This window comes from Coturnix japonica, chromosome 5 (assembly GCF_001577835.2).
Source record: "Coturnix japonica isolate 7356 chromosome 5, Coturnix japonica 2.1, whole genome shotgun sequence".
In the NCBI taxonomy this organism is placed as follows: Eukaryota; Metazoa; Chordata; class Aves; order Galliformes; family Phasianidae; genus Coturnix; species Coturnix japonica.
The window spans coordinates 49,786,586-49,800,435 of record NC_029520.1 but is presented as its reverse complement, the minus strand read 5'-3'; the positions used below and the strand labels follow the sequence as shown (position 1 = coordinate 49,800,435).

At 45.0% G+C, this 13,850-nt stretch overlaps 1 protein-coding gene across 3 annotated transcripts in view; it reads right to left on the bottom strand.

Moving 5' to 3' along the window:
- Positions 1–376: 376 nt before the first annotated feature.
- RTN1 (reticulon 1) overlaps positions 377–13,850 on the bottom strand; it is an 86,242-nt gene continuing 72,768 nt past the window's right edge. The window contains exons 1-7 of one of the 3 annotated variants that reach the window (XM_015865785.2): positions 12,888–13,314; positions 3,698–3,905; positions 2,885–3,023; positions 2,234–2,303; positions 1,807–1,853; positions 1,665–1,723; positions 380–1,186 (exon numbers count right to left, since the gene is read on the bottom strand). In XM_015865785.2, coding sequence (XP_015721271.1) covers positions 1,144–1,186; positions 1,665–1,723; positions 1,807–1,853; positions 2,234–2,303; positions 2,885–3,023; positions 3,698–3,905; positions 12,888–12,948 — 627 coding nt within the window. In that variant the 5' untranslated portion in view covers positions 12,949–13,314 and the 3' untranslated portion in view covers positions 380–1,143. Of the gene's footprint in view, positions 1,187–1,664; positions 1,724–1,806; positions 1,854–2,233; positions 2,304–2,884; positions 3,024–3,697; positions 3,906–12,844; positions 13,315–13,850 lie in introns of those variants that run through there. The other 2 variants (XM_032444732.1, XM_015865783.2) reach the window with 2 other exon arrangements.

The following is a 13,850-nucleotide window of genomic DNA, read 5'->3' as shown; positions in this document are numbered from 1 at the left end:
TTAAAGGAAAATAACAGTAGCTGAGAGCCATCCCAAGAAATGAATGGCCCAGTTTCCTGCCATCTCCTCCCATAAGTTTGTGTTATACATTTGTACGCAGGCAGCCACCACTGCTGCCTGACCAAGGACAGACGTCACCGTGTCCACGTGTAGGAGATGAAGATGAATTAAGTGAACAAATCAAAGGAGAGATTTCAATTCAAGAAGTTCAGAGAAGTGTTTAAGGACCCAGAAAGACTGCCGGGCAGGTTACATACTGCAGGTGGTTGTGTGGGACAGCATAAGTGAAGCACGTGTGGATCACAAGGGAAGGGGGAGGGGATGTATCTGTCCAGGTTGCAAACGTAACATTGATTCCAATGGCAATGAGAGGGAGGGCTTTGTACATTTAGTAACATTTATTTCTGCATTCGGTATCAAGTACATAAGTGCAAATATTCAGAGTCCATAATTAAGTCCATTAGGAACTACAGAGAATGTAATACAAATTGTAATAAATTGAACAAGCTGGAACTTTCCAGTTGCCATACATGTAAATCAGCCTGTCAATCCCTTATGACAAAAGTACTGGGTTTTGTTTTCGTGGGTTTCTTTTTGGAGTTATACAAAACTGATTACCATAAGTACCGATTACTGCTCATTTTATTTGTGCTGGAAAACACTAAAACATCAGTCTACAATTCTATATAGTTAATAAAGATGAATCCAACCAGCAACCCAGTGACGTAGAAGCAATTTTAACTATTGCATCAGTGCGCTAAGCAGGAAAGCCCCTAGCCACATGTAACATTGAAAGTTATAGAAGCAATGCCAATAGAAGAAGGAAAAACACTAAAAAAAAAGATCAAATAAAAAAGTTCAATATTATTTAGGCGCTCACCATCATGCACTTTATAAGCAACACAAAAAACCACATCTAGTACACTTTTCTCTTTGCTATACTTTAGTGCTTGACACAAGTGATTGCAAGTATTCTAAGTGCAGAAGCAGCAGGGGAGAAGCACTGCTTCCGAGTTTCATGTTTCTAATATCATGGTGTTGAGAAAAAAAAGAACGATAAATTTGCAGTGTAAGAACAGAGCTGTTTCACTCCAGATTCCCCCGTTATTCATTACTGTAGTCGATGGATTCTCGCTGTCTGCTTTACTCTGCCTTTCTCTTAGCACCTGGGATTTTAGCCTGAATCCTAGAAATAGAGAAAAAGAATTGCATGTTCAGGCAGTAGCTCCATTCCAGCAGATCCTCAGCTGGTGTCTTAGCAAGGGGTAATTGTGATCAGTGTGTTGTGGGGATGGGCGGACTACAGTCCAACAAGAAATAGAGGTGATTCCTGCCCGTGCTCTCCTACAGGCCCCACACTAAATGTCCTGGCTGTTTATGGTTATATAACCACAAGACATGCTCAGTGATATTCTCTTGCCCTTTGTTATCCTACCATGGGCTGTTGTCTACTGGAAGTCAGGAATTAAGCTTAAACAAAAAAAAAATTAAGTACAGACTTTTAGTGCTGTGTTTTCAGAACCACAGAACTACTGGCTGGAAATGTCTCTATCATCTGGGTAGGGCATCACTGATGGGGGATGTTGTCCCTGGGAACACCCAGCTCTCAGCCACCCCAGAATACTACAACCTCACAGCAAGGTTAAGTGTGCTGCTGAACTCACTTTGCCACAACAGTGTTTATGTGGGTCCGCACAAGTCCCAAGTATTGATCAATCTGTGCCTGCAAAGACCAAGAGGAGACAAAGTCAGTGGGGCACCAACAAGGCAGAACAAGACAGGCATGGGAGAGCTGCACAGACTTACCTGATACTTGTCATATACAACGGGGAGAGTAAACATTGACACCACAGCTGAGGAGAGAAAGAGCACAGTGTTAAATTCCTGCTGATCAGATTCCTCCAGAGAAGAGACCTACTTCAAGCAGCGACAAGCGTGTATCGTGCCACTCGGTCAGCTGATCCACCAAGGGATCTTCGCATGAAAAATGAACTTTGCTCAAATCTCCCAAATATGGGTTTGCCCAGAGCTCTGGGCATAGCGGCTGCAAAGCTGTAGAACACACGTTGGTTCTAGCAGTATGGATGATGGAATGGGAATAGTGAACAAGCCACCAAGAGATTGGTGCTTTAACTATGGAGAAGGCACAGTGAGGAGAGGCTGTTTTGCCTAAGTAGAAATCACCAGGGAACTGAAATTAAAAATAGATTTGAAAAGAAGTGATGATTTTTACCCATTATCAGAAGAGTCAGGCCATTGAAGAGGGCTCCCACATAAGTCAGCAGCCACATTAGTACTGCAAACTAAATGAAAAACAGATCATTACATCATCTCCAGTGTCAGCTAAGAAGAAACGAGTTCACTTAAGTAGCTAATATAATGGCACATTAGCCTTTTTTAATGTGTATTAGGACTTGTTAAGTAAGGCACATCAGGAACTAGGTACTTTTTCTGGGTCTATAAAACCATTTTCCTGTCTGCATTTTACTGCTCTCACACTCCTAGCTGAACTTTCATGCATATTTTGGGCTTAATTGCATTCATTTAGGACCCTGCATTGAGCACTGTGCAGGTAGATTTCTGCATCCAGTTATTTTGTGGCAAGGACACAGACAGCACAACAAGAGATGCTTCCAGACCTGCAGGAGCTAAGCTGGTCCTCATCTTTTCTAACTCCTGTATTGTGGATAAACAACTGCAACTGCAGATTGCCTAACTAAGCCACTGGAAGTAAGCAGATTGGAAATCAAATAGCAAAGCAACTTTGATATCTGAAGCTACACAAAACTCGGTTTTATAAGGACAGTGTCGACATGGGAAACAGCACTTTGAAATGTAAATCAGTCCTCTAGAGAGGGGTTAAAAATATTTGAAGCAATCCTACTTTTAAAGAATCCACAAGGTCCTGGACAAGAAAGAGTCTCCTCAGCTCTTTGACTGTGCTGTTGACGTATAGCTGGAGACAGTCTGTGTATTTCTGAATCTGGTCCTGTGAGAGATTCATTTCCATATCCAAGTAGGCTCTGCCAGAAACACAGGGCAGTTAGAAACCCAGCAAGGCTCACCACCGTGCACGCTCGTGCCTATCTCCCCATCACCCCCTCTTCCCCAGCCCTCGCTTATCTGTAGCAGGAGCTTTCACTGTGTGCTGGGAAGCCACATCAGTTCCCTATATTGGTTCATGGGCTTGTTGGCACAGCAGAGAATGAAGCATCCCTCATCAGCTGGAACAAACAGCCCAGGCCTTCAGTAGAGAGGGGAGAGCTTAACAAGCACCAGCCCCAGAGGTGATGCACTGCCCTGCCACAGCCCAGCAGTGTTGGAGAGAAGACACCAATATCCCCTCTACACCCAGCACAGTGTGCCCAGAAGCGACACTCTTCCTGCATGTTGAAGCACTGTGCCATCATTATTTATGGTGAAACCCCCTTTCTGCATCTGCTTCTGAATTCCATGATCTCTAGACTTGCAGGAAAAAAATGTCCATGTCTCAGAGGACAATTGCTTTCACAAACTTTTATTCCCCCCTCACTCCCCTAGAATCTGAGCCAATATGAATCTTGAGACTCTGGACAATGGAAAGCCCTGTTATGAGCAAGAATTTTATAGAGCTGCAGCTGAAAGAAATGTGACTTTCCACTAGGAATGGATCTCCAACAAGACACCTGATCCCCAGCCATGACCGCAACACACTCACTTGAAGGGATGGCCCTCGTCAGTCTTCTGCACAGCCTGTAGGACTGATTTGTAGATTCTGAAGCTAATGGTGGCCGAGAGGCCGGCGAGGGCCAGGTAGGCCACAACACTGACGACGCTGAACTGGGTCAGGGAGAAGAGCAGCAACAGGAGGCTGCCAAACACGATCCCTGTCTGCTTGATGTCGCGCCAGTACAACAGGTTGATAGCTGGGGAGAGAAGAACAGCATGTTAATGGCGGGAGCTGGGAGGGCATCAAGACCAATGCCATGCTTGGGGCCTTCACTGGAGGATGATGGGCGAATGTCATCAGGAATTTCCTTGGCTGAAAGCAGCTCAGTGGCTTCAGATGTGGAGGAAAGGAGAACCAATGACCTAGCTGGAATCCTTGCACTTTATGTGGCTTTGCAGAGAAAGGTTAAGGGAAAAAAGCTGATGAAAGTTCCTATTTTACATTGAAACTCTGGGTTATTATATTTTTGGTCACTAGTCCAAATGCTAATGATGTGTTTCCACTTCTGGATCAAAACACCTTCAAGTTTTGGCTGTTGAAAACAAATGAGAAAATCTGGGGTTAGCCACAATAAACCAATATTCTATTCAACTATGCAAAGTTTTGACAATATCCTTTTGTTACTTCTGAAGTAATAAAACTCCTGGTTTTGCCACTGCTTAATGAGTACACGGGTAGGAAACCATTCACTTACATGGGTAGGAAACAAACAGAACCTGAAAATGCAGAGTAATTCCTCTTGCTATTACAAATCTGATTTTTTTAAATATCAGATTTACAAATCTGATATTACAAATCTCAGAACTATTAAAAAAAAACACACAACAAAAACCTTTCTTTTTCTCTCCTTGCCTGACTCCCTTTCCAGCCAAAGGACAGGCTGATGGCAATCTAAACAAAGCAGCTCTGATTTCACACGCTGTCCTCATGAACAGCTTGAGCACAACACAAGCCAAGCAGATTTCTTAGATGCTGCTTGTCAAACAATCTGAACAAAGAGTAAATTCTGGGAAAATGCAATCTGTCCAAAGAAAATTCACAAACACAAAAAGAAACCATATTAATCCAACATAGTAGTTCTTATCATCTCATCTCAAAACACTGTGAGTCACCACTGCATGTTTCCCTTGAGTCAATGAGCCATTACTCATTACTATTACACACATTAGCGTTGCTTTTCAAAGTAATGGGCTTGAGTGCAAAATTGCTATTGGATTATTGAATGCAACATTCCCATCCTACTATCATCTCCGTCAACATACACAGCATAATGACTCTTTCATATTTCTAAGTGCCAGCACTGAGCACTGGACCTGTGACTGGAAGTGTGTATGATGAGATCCAAGGACTGCATCAAGGGACCAGGGAACTCAGTGGCACATGCTGAGTGTGAGCATGTAAACTGGGGACGTGGCAGAGGCTCTCCAGTTGTATGGCCACATCTTCTTCCTGCAGGAACCCCAGTGCATGGACTGGTGGATACTCTAAAGATGTACTTACAGCACAGGGCATGCACTCCCATCAGGGAGGCTGGTAGCAGACACAGCTGTGTCCATGCAGCTGGAACTCCACAGGCTGCTTGCAGTGTCTCAGTGTTGGAATGTGCATCTTGCAATGCATCCTTACAAAATGGCATCCAGAAGGTAAGTTTGTGGTGTTTACCGCTTTTCAGTCTCTTTTTCATTAAAGGCACTGCAAAATTCTGCAGCACAGCACAGGACCTGGTGTGCTTTTACCAGTGAGCATTTGGACAGGCTGCATTATTCACAGCTCCATCCTTTTTCTGCTTAAAAATGGGTCTGTCAATGGACACTTTTGGAAATTTATGTAAATCTCAGTTTCTGAGATACTTCAATTCTGTGTTATAAACTATCTTGATATTAAACGAATAGGTAAGCTGGCTAAGGGTGCTGTAAGTGGATTATCACCTGCAGATGAAACAAAAAGGCCACGTACCAGTGAGAAATGTTACCTAGGAGGCAGGCAGTAGACAGGCAAACAATTGAGAGCTGAGTAAAAAGCACAGCAGCCCATTTCTGTGGAGTTCCCTGGATTCATACTGATAGCTGATAAGATGCAAAAGCAGCAGCTCCTTCTTTCTATGACATCCTGCCTCAATTCCTGCAAGACCGAAGGTGGCTGCATAGATGTTGATTTGCCAAACTGCCTTCTGACTCCTCTCAACAAGGAAGATGCTGAATGGCTGGAGAGAGATTTGTTTTTGTGAGCATCTCCTGCAAACTTCCCCTCAGTGAGATGGCTGTGGTGTTTATTAAGGTGTATCAGGTAAGGGAAGCCTTGCCACAGCCATGAGATGGAGAGACCAAATGACACAGTTCTGGGGCTGTGTGCATGCGTGAGAAAGGAGATGAGAGGCAGCTGGCCTCTTTCACCAGCCAAATGAGACCTGGGAGGAAGGGATCCTGTGTCTTTTAGACTTGACACAAATACTCCCATATGTGCACGGAGAAAATATGTGCCAGCTTTGAGGTGGAAAATCTGAGCAAGGCAGGTGGAGGTCCTTGCATGGTGCCCATGTTCAACAGCCATCACTCCGGTCTCTAAAGGAATACACAGAGGGAGTGGTGCAGGGAGATGAACCTCATGGCTTGCTCCAGCACCTGCTGGCCCCAGCCCCATCACTTTACTGCCCTGCCTGTCCAACCCTGCACACACCAGGTTCAGACCAGCACACATGAACACACATCACAAGCTGAGGTAAAGTTGTACATCTGACATCACCATTAGATGCTTTGGTCAGGTCTCAGTGTAAAATCACACCATAGGATCCTGGTGCAGACAAGAGTCCTGCAAGACCTGGGCTTGTTGTAGGCTGTGTGGGCACATGTGATACTGCCCAGACCCACGACAATGGCATGATTCTGAGCAACGCATGCTGAATATGCATGAAGCAGAAGGCTGGTGCCACGTGAGCCTGTTGCTATGTGATGTGCATGCAGCCGGACAGCAAGTCAATCTGTCTGGCTGAGGAACATATATTTGTGAGTGCTGAAATGTTAATTTCAGAGCATTGACGTTTTTCAGAGAGAATGTGCAAACATGGTTCTGGAGAACAGGCACTGAAATCTGCCTCAGTTTCATTCAAAACCTTCTGTGTTGAAAACCCCAACTCTTAAGTCCTGACCATGCCCATTAACATGCAGCAGCAGTTCAGCTGCAGCTTTTCATGATCTCCCTTCGGCCTCCTGGAAGGAGCAAGCAGAGTCCCTCCCTCAGTCACTTTGTGGCCTTTCCAGTACGGCGCAGCAGAGCTCTGGCTCAGCTGTGGAGTTATAAAAGGGCTCTGGGTGTTGCCAGAACACTCTCAGTCTCCAAAGACTTTCTATTTATTATGGGGGACTTGCCAGCAATCTCTAAGAAAGCAGCATTGCAGACTGCTGCAGGTCACTGAACTGTTTCTAAAGAGTTTTTTTCTGCAGAAGCACATTTGATGAGCTATTTATCTGAAAGAGTTGCCTGTCTGTATTTTTTAACTCACAACAGGAACTTGTAAAATTCTACTCCAGTAGCATGAATTGGAAAGAAAAAGCTTCCAGCGGTGCCAAGCACTCGGCTACAAATCATAGTGTAATTTCATCTTATTTACAAGATATGAGTTCTTTGTTTGGGGCCATCCACCAGACTGATGATGTACAAAGGTACAGTCTCTGATTTAAGCAATTACCTGTCAATATCAGCAGACAGGAAATATCAATATTTGCAAGGTAAATTAAAAGTAACCTCCCAAATATGAATAACAGCAACAGCATGCAATGACAGCAAGGAACTGCTCCTGAGCACAGAGCCTGGAAGCTCACTCAGCTCACACCTGGACTTTCAGCTGAAAATGTATCTGCTCCTTTGGCATCACAAAAGCCAGAAGGCAAACCTGGGGCTGGAAAGAGCAGCACAAGAGGGTGAAAAGCTCAAGATGGTTGGGGTGGACCAAGAAGTGATGCTCCTGGTTCCCTTTTCCTAAAGTTCAGGTGGAAATCATGAGAACTGAGCTCTGGTAGTTTCTCATAGAATCACAGAATCACAAGGTTGGAAAGGACCTACAAGACCATCTAGTCCAACCGTCCTCCCATTACCATAGTTACAAGAAACCATTAAACCATATCTCGTAGCATGACTGTATTTCCATTCCATGCCTTAAAGCAAGCATTTTAATATGAAAATTAATGAAGATCAGCTGTGCACAGTCTGATCCATTGACATCTTCCACAGGTTCTCCCTGCCTCCCTCTGAAGATCTCTGCAAGGTTTTCCTCTGCTGCAACAACAGTATGAAAAATGATCATCCATCAAGCAGAATTTAGTTAGCACAAAAAATGTGCACAGAAACCTTGTGTGCAGCCTTCAGATGAGAGCCATGGACCTTGAGGATCAAATAAAGGTTGTATGTTTTCAGCATACTAATAAACCCATGGACGTGATCAAGCTGCCCTCCCAACAGTGGAGGTCCCATTGGGCCTCTTTAGGATGTGAAATCAATGGGTTGTAGAGCTTCATTCCTTGTGTAATATTAGTATTAATGAGAACTGAGAAAAAGTCTTTTATTTTGTATACAGCGCAATACAATAGAGACTTCATAATACATTTCCCAGGCCTAGTGGCAGTGAAAGGCTTAGGAAATCCAATTTAAGAAGGGAAGTCTTGTTTATAGCATTGCTGCAACAATATCTGTCAACAAATATGACTACTAGAGATGAGTCCTCAAAGAGAAGTAAATACTGCTTGTGCTCAAACAAATGCCACTTCTCAGTTTTAACCACAGGCTGTGGGGACATGATTTCCTCCTTCTCTCCAGGGGAGGATCCATAGCCTTTGCTCCCCTTCCCACAGCAAATCTGATTAAAACAGAATACAGATGGATGTAACATTTAGCGAGCAGTTTGGTGCCTTTAGAAGACTGCTGTGATCAACAGCAGAGCCAAGGCAGAGCATTTGTGTTGTTTTAACAAGGCATCTCTCCTTGTTCTTCAGCTCCAGCCTTGAGGATTCTCTCCATACTTATCCCTGCTGTACACATCTAGTCCATGACATTCCTGTCATTAGTATAACTTCACGTCTTTATCATCTCTCAGCTCCAATGCTCAACCTGAACCCTGAACCCTAAAGAGAAGAAACCTGGAGCAGGAATAGAACCAGGGAAAAAGATATGGAATGCTCCTCAGCCCACCTCCTCCATCTGCAACATCAGAACTGCACTATGTGAGCTCAATAAGGACTGATAGCTTTACGTAAGACACCAGTCCGGGCTTGGGTAGACAGAAGCACAACAGGGTTGACAATAAAGAAATCGGCCCTTCAGCCTCCTGTGGTTGTTGCTATTTTTTGTTGTTATTATTATTCTCACATGAGAGCTGAAACCAATATTTGATCTAAAGGTAAAAAAAAAAGCATCTTTCCACACATCCCCCTACTCATCAAACCACATCGCTCTCTGCTTTTACCAGCTTCTATGAAGGTGCTGTTGTTTTTATCTTAAGAAAGCAGAGAACAAAGGGACCAAGCAAAGTCCCCAGGTGCAGTCCCTGTATACACACGAAGCTATGGAAATGTATAGACTGTTCTGAGATGCTCCTGGACCAAACTAACAGACCCAGACCCTTCCTAACTCTATCCAAACACCTGAAAGTCTGCAGACATTCAAAATTAAGGCTCAGATCTATTTTAGTTATGAGAATGTGACACGGAGAGGCTACCCCTTTGATATCAAAACAGCCCCTTCAAACTCAGTTAATTTTCTCAGAGATCTGATGAAAGTCCTCCATTGTTGCCTATTGCCACATCATCACCCTCTTGCTGGAGATTAAATTACACCATAAAGAATATCTTGATCTTAATTTGGGGGAATTTGTTCTTTGTTCTGTTAATATATATATATATATATATATATATATATTGTTTATCTGTTCTCAAAAGTATAAAAGAAAGAGATTTACATTCAGATATGAAGCAGGAGATGTACAGAGCATGTTTTGGTAGAGCTATTGAAATCTCCCTTTTGATACCACCTGGATCACTGTGTTTGCTGAGAAAGCTGGCAACCCAGCAGTATGAAGCTCATGCCTAAGACAGCTTGTCCTCTAATTTTAAACTCTTGATCTTGCAGCTCTATTGCCATCAACAGGGATGTGCCTGAAGAAGGATTGATTGGATTTATGTAGCAGCAACAAGAAATGAAAGCAAATCTGGAAGTGGAAAAATATCTTGACAAATCTAATTTCACAGGAAATCAGCTGCAAAATCAGGATGCAAATTCTCCATCAATTAGTAGAGTTACTTGAAGATATTAGCTAAAGAAGTTACATCAGATGATGACTTTGTTCCAGGATTTTGGCTTTAACAAGGTCCAATGTAAAAACCAGCATCTGGGGCAGATCTGTAGCTGTTGCAAAGGTGGAGAGCTCATCAGTAACTCCAGTTCCAGTGGAGTTGTGGCAGCTGGAAAGATTTGATGAAATCTGCACTCCAATTCCACTTTAGTTTATAGTGAACAGGCATTTTACTTATGTCCAGCTGGGAGCTTGCATGCAGAAGAAACAGCGACATGGGGACCAGTGTGCTACCACCAAGGAGCCCAACAGGTTGAGGTGCCAAGACCTTCCTAACCCACAGAAACCCGTGCAGAGAGGTGTGGGGATGAGCCCCCAGCATGGACTCATGCTCCAGCCACCAGCATGCCCAGTTGGAGATCTTTCTCCACACACTCGTGCATTATGGATGGCTCAATCCCAGCCAATCCAATGCACCACCTACCCATGACAATACTTTGCAAGAAGCAGGTGCCTAGTGGGGTTGATGTGTTGATGTGATCTCTGAAGGCTCTATCAGGATCCACCATTGACACAAGCATGACCAGCAGGATGGGTGGGTAAAACTCATTGCAGTATTTCTAAACGTGATTAGCAGCAGTCCTCTAAAGAAAAGGAACAGTACATAGATTCAGTGGGGCAAAGCCAAAGCGTCACCAAGCATCCCTGCAGCTCCTCCAGAGCCTGGATAAATTTTACATTAATTTAAAGCTCTGTAAGGGCAAGCTAATGATATAGCTGATTGACATTTTATTAATTAAAACTAAAGTTATCCTCAGCATTTCATTTCCATAATTTCAGTAAAAATATGCTCAGAATTTACTGAGGTCTGTGACTGCATCTGTTCCGTTCGCAGCCATATTCCAGAGTTTTCAGGAGGAGCCATAATTCCGTGCAGAACGAACTTGGCAAAATTATACAACCCCAGATTTTCATGAAACTGATATTCTGGGTCGAGACGGAGGGGGGACGTGAATAATAGGTACCAGGAGAATCGTCGAATCAATCTTTAGCCTTCATTCCTCTCAATTTTAAATTGCTTTTATTTTATCTGAGAGCGATCAAAGAATTTTGCTGGCAGAAATAATGCTCTGTGCTTCATGTTTTCCTGCAGGATCCCTTCTAAAGCAGAGAGCACCAACCGAGAACAAGAAAGATGTGCAGATGATGTGGCAACCAAGGCAAGTGATTTATTTCAGCTGCGTCAATTTTGTTCCGACCCTTTTTGTCTCAGAGCAGCAGGGGTCGTGTTGTGCCATTTCATTTTCTGCTCCTTGATTTCAAAAAGGAAAGCACAGAAACAGAGAAAGCCTGCAGTTGTTACCCATGATTAATAATTAATTAAACAACAGCAGCGTGCCTTTTGTTGTTACCCCCTTTTTTTTTAACTTTATGAATAAATATTCTTTTTATTTTTTTTTCCTAATAAAAAAGGGTTAAAAATTCGTCTGCCTCTAAATACAGGTGGTTCAACAACCTGACTCAGCACATCAGCATTTTTAGGATTATCAGCAGAATCCTTCACCTTTTAGGAAATGAAACAAACACAAACCCCAGCCCTACCTCACAAGGATGCTCATGCTTAAATCTCATATGGAAAGACTCAGGTTTAGGTGGGGCTCTCCCATAAGAGCCGAATGGATCAAACAATCCTATAGAAAAGCCTGGGTTAAGGAATGGAAAGCCCTAACTGCTGCAGGCTGGCACTGAACAGGTGCATCTGTTTACTTCCCAGATTCCTACTGAAAAAAAAATCCCTCACACCACGATACAATTAGGTGCCGGATTAAGATTGCAGAAATAGCTCTGAAAACCAGCGTCTGTATGTCTGTCTGCCTCCTCCTGCCCTCCCCAAAAGCACTTCAGGATGGACTCCTGGCTCCTGTTACATGCAGCTCCCTTCACAGAGCTCTGTCTGCCAGCATCCCGGTCCCTTTAACAAGATGATGCTCTAATCTCTCTGCCAGGACCCCGCTGTGAGCACCATGTACGCTCTATTCAATGTAAACAAGCACCTAAAAATTAAAAACCACATTCAATCCGCATGTGTCCTCCCTGCCCGCAGGACTGCCACATGCTTTTCTCCCTATGTGCCCAGCTGGTAGCCTCACAGAGGCTTTGCCTTTAGCAAAACAAAGGCTGGATGCTGGCTGGGAAGGGTGAAACCAACAAAAAATGGCTGCAGAGCCGGCCGAGGCGCCCCAGAAGGTGCCAGCCCCACCCAGCGCAGGCACCAAACCCGCTCCATATCACTGAAAATCAGCCCCAAACGAAGATGCTATTGTTCCCCTACACATACCCCCACAATATTTTCCCCCAAATGGCTCGGCGGAGTGCTGGGAAGCTCAATAAAACACACAAAAACAGCAAGAAACACAAAAAACAAGAACTGCCGCCGGAGCTGCGTTTTCTTTGTGCCGATACTCAGCTCAGCCCTGGCCATGGGTGTGCCCAGGGCAGGATGCACCCAGCACACATCACCGCCACCTCCAGCCCCACTTTCCCTGGTCAGCACGGATTCCCCATCGCCCGGCTCTCCTACAGCCCCCACGGGGAAGAAATCATGCTGGGATGAGGATGATCTGCTAAGGGATGCTTGGGAATGGGCTGGGAGGCAGGATGAAGGTGCTGCATCCCGGGTGCTCACAGGGCGAGGCAGCTGGAGATGGGAGAAATGCATTCAAACAGCACAATGAAAGGTTCTTCCTTCCTTTCTTAACGTAACCCCCAAATAAAAGCTTTGCAGGAAGGGAGATAAAAAAGCATGCAAAGGCCCGCAGGTGAACAATGCGAAAATGGACGGATCCTGCCTTTACCATGCAGTCCTTCTAGCATGCAACACTCGAACAGACATAATACCCTGACATTTCCAGTTGCTCCAAAGACAGTCCATCTTGGTGGAGTCGGCACTGGCTTGCATCTCGGCGTGTGGAGGGGTGGCCGGTGCTGCGTTCGGAGGCGCTGCGTTAGCACTCAGGCATTCCCGAGCATGGGTGGGTTATGGGGTATCGCGCCCGTCTCCCTGCTCAGCTCCGGACTGATGCTGTAAGCAGCACGGGAGGAGGGGGGAGGGCATATTGTACGCGCTGCAGTCTCCACTGCAGCAAATCAGCAGTGTGATGTGGTTGCCCTAGGGAGCAGGCTCCTTTCAAAAGGGGATGCGGTCCCCTTTCAAATCAAAAGCTTTTGCGCTCGGCGGCTCCGAGCCACTGAAATGGTTAAAGCAACCTGATGGCAAAAGAAATAAAAGCAAATTTGGGGCGGGTGGAGACGGGGAGCACTGTTTCCTATGTGGCTGCATGGTTGTGACTACCCGTGTTCCAGAAATTTCTTGACAGTGATGAAATTGGGTGTCTTATTGGGGTTTTTTGGGGCTGAGAGACAAATTTCCCTATCCACCCCCAGACGCTGATGCCTCCCTCCCCTCTGTGTGCCCAGGTGAGGTCTTGGAGCAGGCAGGGGAAAACCAAGGGCAGGATCTGGTCCCTTCACAGCAATCCCCTTCCCCCCCTCAGCCCCCATCAAAACTATTCTAGAAACAGCAAAAAACAGCAGAGCACCCACACCCCTCCCACCAACCCCTGCTGCTCCCTTGCTGGGGTGTGCAGGTCCAAGTGCTACCTCCTCACTGCCCATAATGCTGCACACACCGTGTAGGACAGCAGGTTTATGAGATAATTTGTGAAAAAGCTCCCAGCAGTAACTCAGTGCACCAATGGCTGGATTGCAACACCAGCCCAGGGACCAAGCTGCCTCAGTTTCCTCACTGCAGTGATGTCATAGCAAGCCATGGCCACATGGTACATGGAAAATACTAAATGA